Below are 22,359 nucleotides of genomic sequence, written 5' to 3' on the forward strand. Positions count from 1 at the left end.
ATCAACGATTTTTTTTACCCCAATTTATTTATTTTTATTCGTTATATTTAATATCTATTTTATTTTATTATTTTATTAAAGATTAATATAAATATCCTTATAAGATTTAAATTTATACTTATCACAGATATTCACCCCAATTTATCTATTTTATCCGTTTTATTTAATATATATTTTATTTCATTCTTTTATTCAAGATTAATATAAATATCCTTCATATAAGATGTAAATTTTTACTTATTACAGATTATTACCCCAATTTATTTTTCTTCATGCGTTATATTTAATATATATTTTATTTTATTAATATATTTAAGATTAATATAAATGATAGTTTTTCTTCCCGATGTTAATCGGCCCAGCTTTATAAGAGTCAAGTTTGACTTATTGGGCTGGTTAATTTCCTCCCTTTAATAATAATAATAATAATAATAATAATAATAATAATGATAATGATAATGATAATGATAATAATAATAATAATAAAAATTATAATAATAATAGAAATAATAATTCCCTTTCTTTTTCTTTTTTTCTGCCTACTCAGTCAAGTAATTGTATTATGAATAATGTTTTGTACTTCCAATGTAGAGGTTGTCAAACAGATAGTGGAGTCTTCCTCTGAGCGTTGTGACATTTTGTCTTCTTTCCCTTTTATTTCCTACATGGCTGAGGACTATGAAGCTTGATGTAGATGATGAATGAAGAAATATGGATTTAAAACCTTAAGATAGTGATGACTGGTGAAATCTAACCTAGGCCCTTTGCGTCAATAGGCGTAGGAGGAGATGATGTTGATAGAGTATTAGGATATTGTTAATTAAAACATTTTTCTTTTAAAAACAATAGTTTATTCAGATAAATAGTTTTGCATCATCGTCCCCTAAATGCTGTAGACGTCCTAAGCATAAGAGGGCGCTGGATTGTACTGAGGCTCTCCCTCGTAAGTGACCTCAGCCACGAAACCCGAGTCCCCGTTGACGTTGTAGGACACCTTCTGCAGGCGACCGTCGGGAAGGAGCACATAGTAGGATCCCTGAGTGTCGTAGCCATCACGGGCTTCCTGGTGGCCGAAGTCGTTGCCCGAGTAGTCGTCCTTGACGGCGTAGTTGAAGTCGTACTTGGCTGGTTCCTGTCAGTTTACGAAAATATTATTCAATGAATACCTTAAACTTTGTTACCATTTCAATTGTTTTGAAGTTATGAATAATGACATGTAATTATTTTGATTTATAACTGACCTCGTGAGATGGAGGAGGGGCGTATCCATACTGGGGCTGGGAGGGGGCCCCAAACACAGCAGCCACGAGGGCCAAAGACAAGCAAACCTGACAGGAATGGAACATGGTTAGTGTCAAAACTGATAATGGTCATGGTTTCATGAACCGTAATTACTTCATTAATGTAGACTCCTTTCAGTTAAGTTTATCACTTATATGGTTCCTGCATGATTATAAAACAGGAATTAAATGTGAAGCATCGTAGTTACTTTTCGATGATTGAATAGATATTAATGAAACTTCTTTAAAATTATATCTTATTGCTATGAAATGCTTTCACAGAAACAAGAGTTATGTCATATTCCAAAAATAAATAGTTAGCTTTGCTTTACCTTAGCGATCATGATGAGTTCTCTGAATGGGATATGATAGAACACAGCTGCAAGATGGTCTTATATACGTGAAGTCGGAGAAGGAGGAGTTAAGACTCACTTGGATTACTGGAGAAAGGTCCTCTCAGAGAACTAAGACCTTCTCTTACTCCACCCATCTGTCCTTGACACTGCTCCAGAGTGGAATCATTCTGGGACTACATATTGAGCTTAGTCTTTGGCTATTTATGCACGTATTAGGGGACAATATTGCTTACATTTATAACAGTCTCCAAGTGCTATTTTCATTTTATTTTGTGATATTAATATTTGCTTGTCTTCACGAGGCGTGTCCGGATGGCTATTACTGTTATCTTCTATCTTCAAGATGTTCTTTGGTTCGAACCTAAAGTCTACTAATTTGTCGTATTCACATAACAGCCTTTCTCCTCTCCTATCATTGTGCTTTTTATAGTTATTCTAATACTTTATACAGATTATCCTTATTAATCGGGATCTTTTCTTATATTCATACTTTCTCTTGTTCGGAGGCACCAGTTAGGTATTAACTGATAAGCGGAGTGAATGTAATTGACTTTATTTCCACAAACAGCGAGCTTTTATAACAAGTTTCCGCGAAAGGTCACAAAATTTTAAGGCGATTGATAAATTCAGGTATTAACAAGTTATCTGTGCTAGGGGAAAGCGATAATGACAATATATATATATATATATATATATATATATAGAAATACCGTTAAAGTTTACACTCTTAATTCCTTATGACGAAATTCCCAACACTTCTTGATAATGGTTTAATTCATTGCTTAAAAAGACTCCTAATAGGATTTGAGGCCAAATGGCCTGAAGAAAGATTTCCTAAATTCTCACTGTTTCTATTTATAAGTATTTGATTAGAAATATTTCGGATATATTTCACATTTCACATATTTAGCAGAACTTGATAAGTGATATTAAAGATATTCAAAGCTCAGGCAAAAAACAATATTCCTGTTCATTCTTCATATCTTTTTTTAAGTTTTATAAGTCATTACTTGAATCTAGCAATGTAAAACATCGTTTGTTTATACAGTTTTCACATCTAATGGAAAAGGATTGAACTTTATCTGTTTGTAAATAAGTGCTTGGAAGCCAGGTAGAAACAAGTGATTCAATTAAATGTTCAACGTCCTTGTAAAAGTATGATAAACTTAAAAGAAAGATTAAAAATATTTTTTCTATTTTCAAATACAGACTGAAATAGAAAAGAAAACTGAAAAATGTTTGCTGTACTCATCCAAAAATCCTTTAGGTGGGGATTACAGTAAAGATTTATGCCATTCCTAAATACTAACTCAGTTGAACATTTAGAAACTGAACGTTAATCTGTATTTAGATTCCACTTATCTTAAACAAGTTCCATTGGGAAATACATAATGATATTATGACGAAACGTAGCTAATATATGTTTATTTGCAAAATACACATTGCAAAAAATACTGTTTACCTAATAAGAATTAATCTAAGATGAACAACAGTCCATTGTGAATATTCATAGATGTTGATAAATGATTGTGTAAAGTCTTTTGAAAGATTTTTTTTCTTCTTTTTTTTTCTTTTTTGAGAAAAAGATGTTGCTCTCCATTCTTCAACAATAAACTGCTCTTCTTGACAAGTGGATGGCTCCATAGAAAGATTCTCAAGCCACTGAAGAATTCACCCTTTAACTACAGAATCAGAGTAATGACCCAGTTCATTAAAAATTCCATAGCATTAGTAGAGTCCTAAATGTACAGTACATGACATAAGTATCGAACCCTCTTAGACACATTACACCATTCAGCCCTTTATATCGCGGCCACCAAGAGTAGACACACTCGTGCATTATCTGATATCGAGTATTTTCCTTTCCAGTAAGTCTTTCTCATCATCTAACCAATCTTTTAGAGCCTCTCCTCTCTTCCTACCGCATCCTTCTCATCATCATCATTTCCTACGCCTATTGACGCAAAAAGCCTCGATTAGATTTCACCAGTCGTCTCTCTTTTGAGCTTTTAATTCAATACTTCTCCATTCATCATCTACTTCACACTTCACAGCCCTCAGCCATGTAGGCTTGGGTCTTCCAATTGTTGTAGTGCTTTGTGGAGCCCATTTGAAAGTCTGGTGAGCTAATCTTTCTTGGGGAGTGCGATGAGCATACCCAAACCATCTTCATCTTACCTCCCAATACCTCTTAATTTATACAATCTTTCCACGAAGATGTAGCTGTCTGTTCCTTTCACAATACCAAACCACATGAAAAGACCAGTTCATCTTTCACCAATGCCAACCCTTTGGACTGCTTTACTCCACATTCTCACCATGTCAGCTCTTCTTACACCGTTCACACTTCACAAACAGGTTTTTGCAATAGGTTCATCCTCTTTCCTTTCATTCACATTCAACATTCATACTTCACTTTCATAAGATATAGATGGTTTCATAATCTCTTCATTCATTTCCACTTTGGCTTCCATTGACAGCTCAAGTATCTTACAAATTTCTTGCACACATTCTGTTCCATTTCTAGCTGTTTCTATTCTTTAACTCACCTCTTCTCTCATCTTGTCCTCAACCATTTATATAAGTATAAAACACTTCAATTCTTCCATTACTCCAATTTTTTTGTTTCCAATTCTTTTCATCCCTTTCCTCTTTTTTTTTTCTATTTACTCTTGCAGATACTTTCAAACTCAATTACCAGTTTCTGGATTTTCTTTTTACGTCATTTCCCTATCCCTAAACAATTTGCTTACAGCTACTATCCTTTTTCTGGCTCTCACACCATTCTATCCGTATATATATAAATTTATATATATATATATATATATATATATATATATATACATATATATATATATATATATGTGTGTGTGTGTGTGTGTGTTTGCGTGTATATATATATATATATATATATATATTTATATATCTATATATGTGTGTGTATTTATATGTATATATATATGTACCTATACATATATATGTGTGTATATAGGTATGTATAGATTTACACAAATACTGTATACACATTTATATATATATTTGAATACACACACCCATATATATATATATATATATTCATATATATATATATATATATATATATATATATATATATATATATATAGATTGATTGGCCTATCGTGGCATGGTTGGAAGCGACCTGGCCTTTCATTAGAAGGGCTAGGGTTCGATCCCAAGTATGAGATAGAAATTTATTTCTATTTGAGCACGATGTTGTGTTGATATTTATCCATATATATATATATATATATATATATATATATATATATGAATACACACACCCATATATATGTATATATATATGTGTGTGTGTGTATTTATTATTATATATATATATATATATATATATATATATATATATATATATATATATGTATATATATTTATATATATATATATATATATATATATATATATATATACATGATAGATAGATAGATAGATATATCCAGATTAGTGGATAAAAAAACCAGTAAGAGTAATAGATTAAGCAATTTGAGTAATAGTCTTAAATTACTGTAAGCCTACGACTGAATTGAAGGGTAAGCAAATTAATACGACATTCATCTTATCGATAGTTTATTTGAAAAAAAAAGAATCTTTCATAAATATTTTCGGTTCATCTTTTCATAAATAGACGTCTTAAGCATAAGAGGGCGCTGGATTGTACTGAGGCTCTCCCTCGTAAGTGACCTCAGCCACGAAACCCGAGTCCCCGTTGACGTTGTAGGACACCTTCTGCAGGCGACCGTCGGGAAGGAGCACGTAGTAGGATCCCTGAGCGTCGTAGCCATCACGGGCTTCCTGGTGGCCGAAGTCGTTGCCCGAGTAGTCGTCCTTGACGGCGTAGTTGAAGTCGTACTTGGCTGGTTCCTGTCAGGAGAAAGCAATTTCAAATCAGATGTTATAACAAATGATTTTGGATTTGATTAATTTGATTCATACTTTCAAAATAATTATGAATTTAGAGTTTATTAACTTTTTTTAAGATTTCCAATTATAACTGACCTCGTGAGATGGAGGAGGGGCGTATCCATACTGGGGCTGGGAGGGGCCACCAAAGACGGTAGCCACAAGGGACAACAACAAACAAATCTGTCAGGAATAAAACAACAGTGAATTAGAAATGTTGTTCTGATGGAATTGTGAAAGTTAAAAACCCTCCACTAAAAGGGGCGTCCTTTTAATTAGTTAAATCTCATCAGCAGTTTCAGTATAATTACTCAAACTGAACTGGTACAGAAATCGAAACTGCATTTCAATGTGAATGTTATTAAGCAATAAAAGTAAGCTTGGTATAGAGAGAAAAACTATACGTAAACGGCACATGCAAGACATGATATATAATCATTTTCAAACTGAATATATGTATGGGAATTAAATCGATTAGAACCTGCATGAGGAGATAATCCTATTCAAAGGAAATCGTCTGGAACGTCTTACCTTAGCGATCATGGTGAGTCTTCGGAGTGGAGTGCGATGATAGTCTTTGAACGTGGCTATATATATAGGTCTAGTCCAAGACCAAGAGGGAGGAGCCTCTTGTGGCTGCAGGAGAAAGGTCCTCCCTCCCAAAGACGCTCTTCACTGTCACAACGCCCATCATATGTCCTTGACATTGCCTTTCCTTTGCTCGTGGTCTGACGTGAGGAACGAATGGGATCTCTGGCATGCCAATAAAGGATTCATTTCTTATTATTATTATTATTATTATTATTATTATTATTATTATTATTATTATTATTATTATTATTACTATTAACTCAGCTATATACAACTCTTGTTGGAAAAGCATGATGCTAAGGCAAAGGCAAGGCAAAGGCAAAGGCAAATTTTATTCTATCGACCCCTTCCGGAGTATGAGAATTACAAAATTACACAGATATATATATTTTACACAAAAACTACAAAAAGAAGAGACCAATAGATTACAACTATATTTATGTACACATATATTCAGTAAGTACATAATTAACGCATAAAAGGTATTCTGACAAAGGAAAGTACATACATTGAAAAATAATACCAGAATAATGAAAATCCTAGAAAGTATTAAATCTAAAATAAAGACATTATAAGGTTAACAAACCTTGCAAGTCTTTTCAGTTCTCTAGCATTACTTGTATTGAGGAGCAGACTGAATTTAAAAGTGGTAGGTCTTCTACAATAGTAGGGCTTTAGGTATCTCTCTCTTATTTCTCTAATCACAGGACAAACTAAAACATAATGGTATTCATCCCCAACTTCAATGCCGTTGCATAGTGTGCAAGAGTGCTGATTCTCTTGCCTAGAATATCTTTCAGTTGCTACAGGAAGTTTGTGGGTACCACACCTATATTTACTAAGGGCAATTCTTTCTGGAGTATCTAAATTTATAATATACTTTTCTTGGCCAAATTCTGTCTTAAAAAGTTTATAATTACTACACAATATATTTCTTTCTACTTCTGCATACCACTGTTGTCTCTCTATATCTTTGAGTTTCATTTCTAGGCTATTTATTATCCACGTGTGATTGAAATTTTCTGGATGCTCCCATATATTTGACATACCACATGAATCAAGGATAGTTTTAATTTTATGGATCCAACTAGACTTATACTCATTCGACTCGTATAGAATTCTAAGAAAACGATAAAAAACATTTGACAATTTAGACGCCTTTGATTTTACAATTCTCAACCAAAATCCAATCATCCGTTTGCAAATAGATATTTCAATTTTGAATCTGCCAAGATCCCCATATACCATGCAGTTTGCTGTTCGCTTGTTCACACAGAGCTGATTTTTCATGAACTTCTTGTGAAATGCTTCAACATGATCTAGTTTGTGGTAACCCCATATTTCACAACCGTAAGTCAAAATTGGTACAACTAGAGCATCGAATAGATCACAGTTGATATCAATGGGTAATTCAAGTTTTTTACATTTAATTAACATACTAAATAATGCTCTACGTGCTTGAATGACTTGTTTCTTAATAGCTTTATCCATTTTACCATTATAATTGAACGTAGTACCAAGGTAAATATAATCATCTACAATTTCGATGCTCTCCTCACCATATTTAAAATTCGGGACATTTCTAACTTTTCCTCTAGAAAATACAACTACTTTAGTTTTGGAAACATTAATTTGAAGTTTCCAAGTATCACAATATTCTTTTACTTTGCTTAAGGCGTTTTGTAATTCCTTTGGGGATTCAGCCATTACAATAGTATCATCAGCATAAAGCAAAACGTAAATACGCAAAAACATTTCTATGTCAATACTACTTAATTTTTCATTTATTTCCCTTGAACACATATCCATCCCATTATAACCCCCGCTAAGAAAAGACTCGAAATCATTTAGGTAGATGGCAAAAAGTAATGGGGAAAGATTCTCACCTTGTCTTACACCTATGTTACATTCGAAAAAGTTAGAAATTTTGTGATTCTGCTTTACACATGATTTTGCATTATTATACATATTATATATGACAGCCATAACATTACCATTAATGCCATGTGAGATTACTTTTCCCCACAAGGACGACCTGTCAACCAAATCGAATGCTTTTCTGTAATCAACGAACAAACAGTATATTCTCTTTTTTCGATGGAGATAGAAATTAACAAGTGAATGCAATACAAAAATATGATCTAGAGTACTATATCCTTCCCTGAAACCAGCCTGCTCCTCACCAAGTTGACCAGTGCTGTCAATATAATCAGTCAACCTTTTATTGACACAAGCGGTAAAAAGCTTCGCTACACAGCTCAGTAGTGTGATACCCCTATAGTTATCTGGGTCGTCAGGGGATCCTTTTTTCTTAAATATGGGTTTTATTATCCCTATACACCAATAATATGGAACAACTGAGGAGATCAACACAATGTTAAAAATTTTACATATAACATTTAGCATATCATGAGCTCGAGGACTTCAACAGGGAAAATAGCCCAGTGAGGAAATTTGTTTGACTTAAGATTTGATTTTAAGTATTCTCTAAAACTGTCTGGATAGGTAACCATCCTTGAAGGGAAGATATACAGTATATATATATATATATATATATATATATATATATATATAATGTACATGTTTACGTACTTATATACATATATATATACATACGTACATATATACACATATATACATATACATACATACCTATATATATAAATATACATGTATACCTACACACACATATATATATATATACATATATACATATACATATATAAATAATATATATATGTATATATATCTATATATACATGTATACATACATATATATATATACACATATTTATATGTATCTTATATATATGTATATGTATATATGTGTATATATATGTATACATGTATATATATATATATTTATAGGTATGTATGTATATGTATATATGTGTATATATATATGTATGTATCTATATATATATATATATATATATATATATGTATCTATATATATAAATATATATATATATATATATATATATATATATATATATATATATATATATATATATATATATACAAACACACACCCACCTACGTCATCATCATCAGCTGTTAGTAGTCCACTACAGAACAAAGACCTCAGACATGTCCTTTTGCTTGCGTCTGTTAATGGTCTTTCCATGCCAGTCCATACCCATAAACTTTCTTAGTTCATCAATCCATCGTCTCTTATCTTCCTTTCCTTGCTTCGTTTGCAATGACTATGGACCCATTCTGTTATTGTTAATGTTCATCTATTTTCTGCCCTTGTCCATTTTTTTCCCTTACATGTTGTTAGAATATCCTCTTCTTTAGTTTGCTCTTGTATCTATGTTATTCTTTTTCTGTCTCCTAGTGTTATTCTTATTATTACTCCTTCCATAATTACTTGAGCTGTAAATAGCTTCTAAGGCTTTGGTAATGCTCCAAGTTTCTGATGCATATGATATTAAAGTTAATTCTGGTAGGACCAGTATTGTGTATATATATACATACATATATATATATATATATATATACATATATATATATATATATATATATATATATATATATACTGTATATATATATATTAAGTTCTGCTTTATATAAGACTAATCCTTAGAAATCCTCTCTCTCTCTCTCTCTCTCTCTCTCTCTCTCTCTCTCTCTCTCTCTCTCTCTCTCTCTCTCTCTCTCTCTCGTTTTCTTAACTAAAAATCCCTACCATTATTATCTCTTAGATTCTTGGTAAACAAAGCCAATTTGGTGCACCTTGAAAACGTATAACGAATCTCTCGTATTTCGCCATTTGTCACTCCTTAGGTTTTCATATTATTTTATTTTCATATATTTTGCAAGCAACATTTCCTTTTGTAACCTTTTACCTTTATAATTGCAATTGAGAGAGAGAGAGAGAGAGAGAGAGAGAGAGAGAGAGAGAGAGAGAGAGAGAGAGAGAGAGAGAGAGGGTGGGTGGAAATGATTTCCATAGTTCAAGGCCATATTGTTTGATTTTTATTCCCTTTCTTATAGATAACATTTAAATTTTCATTTATCAACGATTTTTTTTACCCCAATTTATTTATTTTTATTCGTTATATTTAATATCTATTTTATTTTATTATTTTATTAAAGATTAATATAAATATCCTTATAAGATTTAAATTTCTACTTATCACAGATATTCACCCCAATTTATCTATTTTATCCGTTTTATTTAATATATATTTTATTTCATTCTTTTATTCAAGATTAATATAAATATCCTTCATATAAGATGTAAATTTTTACTTATTACAGATTATTACCCCAATTTATTTTTCTTCATGCGTTATATTTAATATATATTTTATTTTATTAATATATTTAAGATTAATATAAATGATAGTTTTTCTTCCCGATGTTAATCGGCCCAGCTTTATAAGAGTCAAGTTTGACTTATTGGGCTGGTTAATTTCCTCCCTTTAATAATAATAATAATAATAATAATAATAATAATAATGATAATGATAATGATAATGATAATAATAATAATAATAAAAATTATAATAATAATAGAAATAATAATTCCCTTTCTTTTTCTTTTTTTCTGCCTACTCAGTCAAGTAATTGTATTATGAATAATGTTTTGTACTTCCAATGTAGAGGTTGTCAAACAGATAGTGGAGTCTTCCTCTGAGCGTTGTGACATTTTGTCTTCTTTCCCTTTTATTTCCTACATGGCTGAGGACTATGAAGCTTGATGTAGATGATGAATGAAGAAATATGGATTTAAAACCTTAAGATAGTGATGACTGGTGAAATCTAACCTAGGCCCTTTGCGTCAATAGGCGTAGGAGGAGATGATGTTGATAGAGTATTAGGATATTGTTAATTAAAACATTTTTCTTTTAAAAACAATAGTTTATTCAGATAAATAGTTTTGCATCATCGTCCCCTAAATGCTGTAGACGTCCTAAGCATAAGAGGGCGCTGGATTGTACTGAGGCTCTCCCTCGTAAGTGACCTCAGCCACGAAACCCGAGTCCCCGTTGACGTTGTAGGACACCTTCTGCAGGCGACCGTCGGGAAGGAGCACATAGTAGGATCCCTGAGTGTCGTAGCCATCACGGGCTTCCTGGTGGCCGAAGTCGTTGCCCGAGTAGTCGTCCTTGACGGCGTAGTTGAAGTCGTACTTGGCTGGTTCCTGTCAGTTTACGAAAATATTATTCAATGAATACCTTAAACTTTGTTACCATTTCAATTGTTTTGAAGTTATGAATAATGACATGTAATTATTTTGATTTATAACTGACCTCGTGAGATGGAGGAGGGGCGTATCCATACTGGGGCTGGGAGGGGGCCCCAAACACAGCAGCCACGAGGGCCAAAGACAAGCAAACCTGACAGGAATGGAACATGGTTAGTGTCAAAACTGATAATGGTCATGGTTTCATGAACCGTAATTACTTCATTAATGTAGACTCCTTTCAGTTAAGTTTATCACTTATATGGTTCCTGCATGATTATAAAACAGGAATTAAATGTGAAGCATCGTAGTTACTTTTCGATGATTGAATAGATATTAATGAAACTTCTTTAAAATTATATCTTATTGCTATGAAATGCTTTCACAGAAACAAGAGTTATGTCATATTCCAAAAATAAATAGTTAGCTTTGCTTTACCTTAGCGATCATGATGAGTTCTCTGAATGGGATATGATAGAACACAGCTGCAAGATGGTCTTATATACGTGAAGTCGGAGAAGGAGGAGTTAAGACTCACTTGGATTACTGGAGAAAGGTCCTCTCAGAGAACTAAGACCTTCTCTTACTCCACCCATCTGTCCTTGACACTGCTCCAGAGTGGAATCATTCTGGGACTACATATTGAGCTTAGTCTTTGGCTATTTATGCACGTATTAGGGGACAATATTGCTTACATTTATAACAGTCTCCAAGTGCTATTTTCATTTTATTTTGTGATATTAATATTTGCTTGTCTTCACGAGGCGTGTCCGGATGGCTATTACTGTTATCTTCTATCTTCAAGATGTTCTTTGGTTCGAACCTAAAGTCTACTAATTTGTCGTATTCACATAACAGCCTTTCTCCTCTCCTATCATTGTGCTTTTTATAGTTATTCTAATACTTTATACAGATTATCCTTATTAATCGGGATCTTTTCTTATATTCATACTTTCTCTTGTTCGGAGGCACCAGTTAGGTATTAACTGATAAGCGGAGTGAATGTAATTGACTTTATTTCCACAAACAGCGAGCTTTTATAACAAGTTTCCGCGAAAGGTCACAAAATTTTAAGGCGATTGATAAATTCAGGTATTAACAAGTTATCTGTGCTAGGGGAAAGCGATAATGACAATATATATATATATATATATATATATATATATATATATATATATATATATATAGAAATACCGTTAAAGTTTACACTCTTAATTCCTTATGACGAAATTCCCAACACTTCTTGATAATGGTTTAATTCATTGCTTAAAAAGACTCCTAATAGGATTTGAGGCCAAATGGCCTGAAGAAAGATTTCCTAAATTCTCACTGTTTCTATTTATAAGTATTTGATTAGAAATATTTCGGATATATTTCACATTTCACATATTTAGCAGAACTTGATAAGTGATATTAAAGATATTCAAAGCTCAGGCAAAAAACAATATTCCTGTTCATTCTTCATATCTTTTTTTAAGTTTTATAAGTCATTACTTGAATCTAGCAATGTAAAACATCGTTTGTTTATACAGTTTTCACATCTAATGGAAAAGGATTGAACTTTATCTGTTTGTAAATAAGTGCTTGGAAGCCAGGTAGAAACAAGTGATTCAATTAAATGTTCAACGTCCTTGTAAAAGTATGATAAACTTAAAAGAAAGATTAAAAATATTTTTTCTATTTTCAAATACAGACTGAAATAGAAAAGAAAACTGAAAAATGTTTGCTGTACTCATCCAAAAATCCTTTAGGTGGGGATTACAGTAAAGATTTATGCCATTCCTAAATACTAACTCAGTTGAACATTTAGAAACTGAACGTTAATCTGTATTTAGATTCCACTTATCTTAAACAAGTTCCATTGGGAAATACATAATGATATTATGACGAAACGTAGCTAATATATGTTTATTTGCAAAATACACATTGCAAAAAATACTGTTTACCTAATAAGAATTAATCTAAGATGAACAACAGTCCATTGTGAATATTCATAGATGTTGATAAATGATTGTGTAAAGTCTTTTGAAAGATTTTTTTTCTTCTTTTTTTTTCTTTTTTGAGAAAAAGATGTTGCTCTCCATTCTTCAACAATAAACTGCTCTTCTTGACAAGTGGATGGCTCCATAGAAAGATTCTCAAGCCACTGAAGAATTCACCCTTTAACTACAGAATCAGAGTAATGACCCAGTTCATTAAAAATTCCATAGCATTAGTAGAGTCCTAAATGTACAGTACATGACATAAGTATCGAACCCTCTTAGACACATTACACCATTCAGCCCTTTATATCGCGGCCACCAAGAGTAGACACACTCGTGCATTATCTGATATCGAGTATTTTCCTTTCCAGTAAGTCTTTCTCATCATCTAACCAATCTTTTAGAGCCTCTCCTCTCTTCCTACCGCATCCTTCTCATCATCATCATTTCCTACGCCTATTGACGCAAAAAGCCTCGATTAGATTTCACCAGTCGTCTCTCTTTTGAGCTTTTAATTCAATACTTCTCCATTCATCATCTACTTCACACTTCACAGCCCTCAGCCATGTAGGCTTGGGTCTTCCAATTGTTGTAGTGCTTTGTGGAGCCCATTTGAAAGTCTGGTGAGCTAATCTTTCTTGGGGAGTGCGATGAGCATACCCAAACCATCTTCATCTTACCTCCCAATACCTCTTAATTTATACAATCTTTCCACGAAGATGTAGCTGTCTGTTCCTTTCACAATACCAAACCACATGAAAAGACCAGTTCATCTTTCACCAATGCCAACCCTTTGGACTGCTTTACTCCACATTCTCACCATGTCAGCTCTTCTTACACCGTTCACACTTCACAAACAGGTTTTTGCAATAGGTTCATCCTCTTTCCTTTCATTCACATTCAACATTCATACTTCACTTTCATAAGATATAGATGGTTTCATAATCTCTTCATTCATTTCCACTTTGGCTTCCATTGACAGCTCAAGTATCTTACAAATTTCTTGCACACATTCTGTTCCATTTCTAGCTGTTTCTATTCTTTAACTCACCTCTTCTCTCATCTTGTCCTCAACCATTTATATAAGTATAAAACACTTCAATTCTTCCATTACTCCAATTTTTTTGTTTCCAATTCTTTTCATCCCTTTCCTCTTTTTTTTCTATTTACTCTTGCAGATACTTTCAAACTCAATTACCAGTTTCTGGATTTTCTTTTTACGTCATTTCCCTATCCCTAAACAATTTGCTTACAGCTACTATCCTTTCTCTGGCTCTCACACCATTCTATCCGTATATATATAAATTTATATATATATATATATATATATATATATATATATATATATACATATATATATATGTGTGTGTGTGTGTTTCCGTGTATATATATATATATATATATATATATATATATATATATATATATATATCTATATATGTGTGTGTATTTATATGTATATATATATGTACCTATACATATATATGTGTGTATATAGGTATGTATAGATTTACACAAATACTGTATACACATTTATATATATATTTGAATACACACACCCATATATATATATATATATATATATATATATATTCATATATATATATATATATATATATATATATATATATAGATTGATTGGCCTATCGTGGCATGGTTGGAAGCGACCTGGCCTTTCATTAGAAGGGCTAGGGTTCGATCCCAAGTATGAGATAGAAATTTATTTCTATTTGAGCACGATGTTGTGTTGATATTTATCCATATATATATATATATATATATATATATATATATATATATATGAATACACACTCCCATATATATGTATATATATATGTGTGTGTGTGTATTTATTATTAATATATATATATATATATATATATATATATATATATATATATATATATATGTATATATATATATATACATTGATAGATAGATAGATAGATATATCCAGATTAGTGGATAAAAAAACCAGTAAGAGTAATAGATTAAGCAATTTGAGTATTAGTCTTAAATTACTGTAAGCCTACGACTGAATTGAAGGGTAAGCAAATTAATACGATATTCATCTTATCGATAGTTTATTTGAAAAAAAAAGAATCTTTCATAAATATTTTCGGTTCATCTTTTCATAAATAGACGTCTTAAGCATAAGAGGGCGCTGGATTGTACTGAGGCTCTCCCTCGTAAGTGACCTCAGCCACGAAACCCGAGTCCCCGTTGACGTTGTAGGACACCTTCTGCAGGCGACCGTCGGGAAGGAGCACGTAGTAGGATCCCTGAGTGTCGTAGCCATCACGGGCTTCCTGGTGGCCGAAGTCGTTGCCCGAGTAGTCGTCCTTGACGGCGTAGTTGAAGTCGTACTTGGCTGGTTCCTGTCAGCACAAGAAGATTTATTAATGCTAACTTTTAGAGGATTATTTCGGCTATCATGTTTATAAGATAAACAGTCCATTAATCAGTGGGTACTTTTTTTTATTTAATATGAGATTTTTTATCATATTTTTGAACTAAATAAGTTACCCTACATTTGTACATATAATGGAAATAATTGACGTTTAAATCTTTCTGATATTAATTACATATCGCTGGAACCATTTTTATACCTACGAGAATTCCATTCTTACCTCGTGAGTAGGTTGAGGGGCGTAGGCATAGGAAGGCTGGGATGGGGCGCCTAAGACAGTGGCAACGAAGGCCAAAGCCAAACAAATCTATAAGAAAAAAGGAATTAGTTAGGTTTGTATAATTCATATTCTGGGAATATATTTCCTGAATTCAGTAACTTCGAAAATTTAAATTTTTGTACATTTCAAGTCATGGTTCACATATAGCGGAAAATGTGGATAATAAACCCCAATGAATAAAGTAAATAAAACAGAATCGTTTGGAAAACTTGAAGCTCAGCAAACTTATTTTCTTCAAAAAGGTACAGTTAGATACAGAAATTCCTAGTACAGCTCACTCTGAAGAAGTGCACCTTGTCACACTGAGTGGAGAGCTTCATGTAGCCTGACCGACCACATATCTCAACCGAAATTTATCTGTTTGGTTACTCGCCACCCAGTAAGGGTGTGAAAGGATGCACTCAATCAGTCGGGTGCCTGGAATTTCTGTGTCCAACTGTACATCTAAGAATTCCAAGAATTCCACAACGGTTCAACGCTTCCTATTTGTTACCTTAGCGATCATGATGTGTAAGAGAAGAGGACTGTGATGTCGGGGAATAGAATACTCGCCTTTATATAACGGAGAAGAGAAAGGAAGTCGTATGGTCTTAGAGGTCGAAGCCTGAAGGAGAGAGAAGAAGAGGAAGGAAGTCCTTAGGGGTTAAAAGAGAAGGAATTTCCATTGAGCCCCTCCCATCCTTGACGGACGACTGTTAATGGTCTCCTTTGAAGGTCGAATGTACTGTACCCATATACGTCAGAAAATCTTTTTGAATAGCATTTGTCAGTATGTTTTAGATACATTTCTTACTCGAGACAAAAGGATATTTCATTTTTTATCTTAGTGAATCAGGTTTTGAGCAAATTGACTTTGCTATTCTAAGGCTGGAGTTTATTAAATGGCCTAAAGTTTATCTATGGCTTGTAAATCAACCTAATTTAATTTTTCGAAGGGATCACTTCCTTTCTTTTACATTTCGTACACCTTTTTTGATTCATGGTGTAACCTTTCCCTCACAAATTTTAAAGGCTTTAAGTTTGTAAACCAATGTTGGCTTATAAAAATGCAACATAATACTTACGTCAAATCTTTCTTGTTAATACTGTACTTTTCCAAACGAAACATGTTCTGATAGAGATTTAAACGTATCAGTTTATAAGACGTCTACTGAAAAACACGTGGTGTCATGGAAATTTGAAGGATCTAAGACTGAAAGGAGGAAAAGAGTTGCGTTTAAGAATCTTTGAGTAGATGACGCATGTAATTCATGAGTAGGCTTCAACCCCTGAGACCCCGAGGGTCCTTCAGCTCTAAACATAGTTCATAAGAGGCAAATTGGATGTATAAAAATGCCATTCAGATAACTTTTCCTTCACAAAACTTTTACCTAAATCGTGGAGCACAGGCCACGAAAGTTCGGAACGATAGTAACGTACTCTGTATTGGTTAGATGAAAATTGCATACGAAGTTATTGATGGGGAAATTGGATCGTTGGGAAAGTGATATCTGAAATCTAGAAGAGAAATCCATTCGTATCTGTATTGTACCGCTCGTGTTTCATACACGCTCATATACTAATGCTATTGCTTTTTTTAATTTATCTCTCTCCCGCAATGATAACAGAATAATCTATTTAAGCTTGCAATTGCATGCTTTAGATTTGTTATTTTTTGTGACATTCTTGCTCTCAACTGCTTGTATATAAACTCGTTTTCTGTTGAATAAATGTGACTTGAACTCACCTTCCTCTCTGTTAGCACCCAACACCAACGTTGCCTCAGTGTAATCATGCAAAAACATTTTTATTTGCATTTTGTATCAAGGTATCTTTACTGAGGAAGTAAATAAAATGGTAACAGATATTTCGACGATATACTTTGAAGGATATTCATCTGATTTTAGATTTCCTGGGTCAGTTGATTCTGTCTATCCTTAATATTTGCAAATACTGTTACTCAAGTGACGTACTGTAATGCTGAAATCACGTCGATATTATTTCAATTCTTTGATTCAGAGAATGACCCATAACATTTGTGAAAAAACTTTATGAACTGAGTAGTGGGTTGTGATGGCCTATTGGAAACTTGCCTACTTGGTGATCTGTTTGGCTGGGGTTCGAGATCCGTTCAAGCTCGATAGTTTCTTGTTGTACTGACTGCAACCTTACCATCCTTTAGAACTAAGATTTGGGGTTTGGGGGAGCCCATAGTTCTACCTGCTCAGTCTTCAGCAGCCATTCCTGGAATCCCTTCCTGGTTCTAGCTTGGGTGGAGAGGGGGTCTGGGCGCTGATTATATTCATACATGGTTAGTCGTTAGGGCATTGTCCCTGTCTCATTGCCTCTGCCATTCATGAGCGACCTTTAACCTTTAAGAATAAATTTCTGAAGTTTATATTTTTTTTTGCAGTTTTATAGCTGAATTTGAATATTTATCGGAAAACTAATTTCCTATATTTCCCTTGTCATTTGGCAATATTCCTGTACTTTCTATTTTACGTGTTACTAACTCCATTTTCCAAGCAATTTCTTGATCTTTATTCTATTTCCTCCGCAAACACTTTATCTACAATCCCTCTGCTAAACTTTATCACGTTCATACGATATCAATTTTCAAAATCTACAATTTCTTAATTATTTAATCATGTCTTCCAATTCCTTCAACAATATTTCTATCGCTATTTTAGTTTCTCATGGTCTTCCACTGTCTTGGGGATAGAGTTCTCTTGCTTGAGGGTACACTAGGGCATTCTATTCTTACTTATTTTTCTTCCTCTTGATTTTTTATGCTTTATAGTTTATATATGAAAGATTTATTTTAAAGTTATTACTGTTCTTAAAATATTTAATTTTGATTGTTCATTACTTCTCTTGTAGTCTATTTATTTCCTTGTTTCCTTTCCTTACTGGCCAATTTTCCCTGTTAGAGGCCTTTGGCGTATAGCATCCTGCTTTTCTAACTAGGTTTGTGTCTTAGCTTGTAATAATAGTAATGATAATGATAATAATAATGAGGCTGTTTAATCACCCATGTCTTCTTCAAGTCTCCTCATCTTAGTCAAGCCTTTTCCTGCCAAAGGTTTGAAATTTTTTTCTGCAGCCTCTACACACACACTCTCTCTCTCTCTCTCTCTCTCTCTCTCTCTCTCTCTCTCTCTCTCTCTCTCTCTCTCTCTCAAGATCTACAGTTACCGCATTCCCATGATTCATTTGAAATTCAAACTTCCTTTGACTTCTGGCGATTTCAAACGTGGTACTCGCGTTATCGTGGAAGCTCATAAAATGTTATTCAACTTGAAATACACATTTGATACCAATATGATTTAGACTTTTGTCTTCAATGAATATTGGTAAATCGAAGGGAAGATCCTAAACATATCTGAACTTCAAAGATTGTATAATAGAATGAATTAATTATGAAGTTTTCTGGCATCCTGATATCGAAGGTCATTGACGCCGTGCATATTAGACTTGGTAGTCATATTCCTTAATAGAAATGAAATATTTAGTGTTGATATTTTACCATTCTTTCCGTCAGGTTAGAGATGCTAATTGGTTTTCTAGAATGCAAATGTTATTCGGAACATTCTGGTTTTATTGTTTATTCAAAATGGCTTTCAAAACAGATATATTTATCTGCTATGAATATAATTGTTGTTTACTCCCATTTGTAAACATCCACTATTAACAAGCAGCAAGAAAGACCTTTGGCTTTCAACGCCTCTGTTATAACAGAAAGACAAATGAATTGATTAGAGTACGAGTTTACATTCATCCTATTAATCCTGCCTTTCGTCATTGCAGAGAAATAGCGTTATTGAACGGAATGATTTTGTGGAAGAAAGACTTATTCCTGACGGTTCATTTACATCCATTTGAAAATACCTAACGAGGTGTGCGAGGTTAAGTGCTAACAGAGAGGCGAGATAATGCAAGTCATGTTTATTTAACAGATAACGAGCTTATTTACAAGTACTTGAGAGCAAGAATGTCACACTAATTCAAACAATCTATAACATGCGATGGTCTCGAGGAAGTGCTAACAGAGAAGCGAGATGAATGCGAGTCATGTTTATTCAGCAGATAACGTGCTTATATAAATACAAACAGTTGGGAGGAAGAATGGCACAAAAATTCAAACAAAGTAAAACATGCTATGGCAAGCTTAAACGGTTTATTCTGTCATCAGTGCGGGAGAGAGCGACAGATAAAAAAAAACAGAATTATTAGATTAAATGATCGTGTATGAAACACGTGCGGTATAGAGGCAATGTTATCAATACTCTTGCTGTAAGATAGAGAAAACAATTCACAAGTTCCTTCATGTCTTGATTGATTTTATTTGTTTTTACATGATAGCTGATTGGAATAGATAGTTACTTAATAATTATCAAATTCGTATCATAGTGTTAACATATATGTTTATATTATTTTGAAATAATAATGGTCATAAACTTTATATTTAGTTCAGGTATATATATATATATATATATATATATATATATATAGAGAGAGAGAGAGAGAGAGAGAGAGAGAGAAATATGTATATATATAAATATTTATTTATATGCATTATATAAATTCTTATATATATATATATATATATATATATATATATACACAGCATATACAGTATATATGTGTATGTAAATATAAGCATATATATATATATATATATATATATATATATATATATATATATATCCAGAAAAGTACTTCATTGCATTTCTCTTGATTTTGTTTGCGCATATTCGTGTCGCGAAGATTGAATTAAAAATGTATCATTCATATTTTCGTTTACTTTTATTACTTGCCCGATTATTATTTCAGAAATTGATGTTTAATATGTCTTTATAATAAATTTGGAAATCGAAAGATTCGTACATAGACTCTCTCTTATACACGCACGCTCACACACACACACACACACTATAGAGAGAGAGAGAGAGAGAGAGAGAGAGAGAGAGAGAGAGAGAGAGAGAGAGAGAGAGAGAGAGAGAGTTTAAAAATTAAAACTATTATCACCCAAATTTATTCCACATTTTTTTGGAAATATGTTTCTTTATAGGAATTTAAAAAAATGGCCTTTTAATAAAAATATGTTTTATTAATTATATTCGATAAATAGAAAATAATCTCTAAATTCGCAATCAGGTTCATTAAGCATAAGAGGGCGCTGGATTGTACTGAGGCTCTCCCTCGTAAGTGACCTCAGCCACGAAACCCGAGTCCCCGTTGACGTTGTAGGAGACCTTCTGCAGGCGACCGTCGGGAAGGAGCACGTAGTAGGATCCCTGAGTGTCGTAGCCATCACGGGCTTCCTGGTGGCCGAAGTCGTTGCCCGAGTAGTCGTCCTTCACGGCATAGTTGAAGTCGTACTTGGCTGGTTCCTGTCAGGAGAAGACAAATTCCAATCAAATGTTATAACAATGATTTTGAATTTGATTAATTTGATTTATACTTTCAAAAAAATTATGAATTAGGAATTTATTAACTTTTTCTAAGATTTCAATTTTGGAGATATCTATTTTATTGCTGTTACTGTTCTTGGTATATTTTATTTTTCCTTGTTACCTTTTTTCACTGGGCTATTTTCCCTATTGGAGCCCCTTGGTCTATAGTATTCTGTTTTTCCAACTAGAGTTGTAACTTAGCAAGCAATAATAATAATAATAATAACTGACCTCGTGAGATGGAGGAGGGGCGTATCCATACTGGGGCTGGGAGGGCCCACCAAAGACGGCAGCCACAAGGGACAACAACAAACAAATCTGTCAGGAAGAAAACAACAGTGAATAAAAAATGTTGTTCTGATGGAATCATAAAAGTTATAGACCCTTTCAATTAGTTAAATCTCTTCTGCAGTTTCAGTTTAATTACTCAAAACAGAACTGTTATAGAGATTGAAACTGCATTTCAATGTGATTGTTACTAAGCAATAAAAGTAATCCTGAATAAAAGAGAAAAAAACTATATGTAAACGGCACGTGCAAGACATGATACATAATCATTTTCAAACTAAATATATTGATGGGAATTAAATTGATTAGAACTAGCATTAGGAGATAATCCTATTCAAAGGAAATCGTCTGAAGCGTCTTACCTTAGCGATCATGGTGAGTCTTTGGAGTGGAGTGCGATGATAGTCTTTGAACGTGGCGATATATATAGGTCTAGTCCAAGACTAAGAGGGAGGAGCCTCTTGTGGCTTCAGGAGAAAGGTCCTCCCTCCCAAAGACGTTCTTCGCTGTCACAACGTTTATCTCTGTCCTTGACATTGCCTTTCCTTTGCTCGTGGTCCGACGGGAAGAGAGAATGGGATCTCTGGCATACCAATAACAAATTACTCTA

At 33.1% G+C, this 22,359-nt stretch overlaps 2 protein-coding genes and 1 pseudogene across 2 annotated transcripts; all 3 read right to left on the reverse strand.

Annotated features, from left to right (window-relative positions):
* Positions 1-901: 901 nt before the first annotated feature.
* LOC137649602 (pro-resilin-like) lies at positions 902-6,276 on the reverse strand. The gene is made up of 3 exons (XM_068382578.1): positions 6,180-6,276; positions 1,242-1,333; positions 902-1,132 (listed from the first exon to the last, which is right to left on the reverse strand). Exons 1-3 carry the CDS (start codon positions 6,274-6,276, stop codon positions 902-904), a joined length of 420 nt encoding a protein of 139 aa, XP_068238679.1.
* Positions 6,277-11,081: 4,805 nt separating this feature from the next.
* On the reverse strand, positions 11,082-16,346 carry LOC137649909 (cuticle protein 19-like; annotated as a pseudogene).
* A 4,762-nt stretch (positions 16,347-21,108) lies between these two features.
* On the reverse strand, positions 21,109-22,123 carry LOC137649603 (pro-resilin-like). The gene is made up of 3 exons (XM_068382579.1): positions 22,112-22,123; positions 21,693-21,779; positions 21,109-21,398 (listed from the first exon to the last, which is right to left on the reverse strand). The coding sequence occupies exons 1-3, from the start codon at positions 22,121-22,123 to the stop codon at positions 21,168-21,170; spliced, it is 330 nt and encodes a 109-aa protein (XP_068238680.1). The 3' UTR covers positions 21,109-21,167.
* Positions 22,124-22,359: the final 236 nt, after the last annotated feature.

Source organism: Palaemon carinicauda, chromosome 11, assembly GCF_036898095.1.
Source record: "Palaemon carinicauda isolate YSFRI2023 chromosome 11, ASM3689809v2, whole genome shotgun sequence".
NCBI lineage: Eukaryota > Metazoa > Arthropoda > Malacostraca > Decapoda > Palaemonidae > Palaemon > Palaemon carinicauda.

Coding starts and splice junctions, on each gene's coding strand:
- LOC137649602 (XM_068382578.1), bottom strand. CDS start 6,276: ATGTCAAGGACATATGATGGGCGTTGTGACAGTGAAGAGCGTCTTTGG. Junction 1,334..6,179: donor GAGGCTCCTCCCTCTTGGTC/TTGGACTAGACC, acceptor TGTTCCATTCCT/GTCAGGTTTGCTTGTCTTTG. Junction 1,133..1,241: donor CCCCTCCTCCATCTCACGAG/GTCAGTTATAAA, acceptor GTAAACTGACAG/GAACCAGCCAAGTACGACTT.
- LOC137649603 (XM_068382579.1), bottom strand. Junction 21,399..21,692: donor CCCCTCCTCCATCTCACGAG/GTCAGTTATTAT, acceptor TTCTCCTGACAG/GAACCAGCCAAGTACGACTT.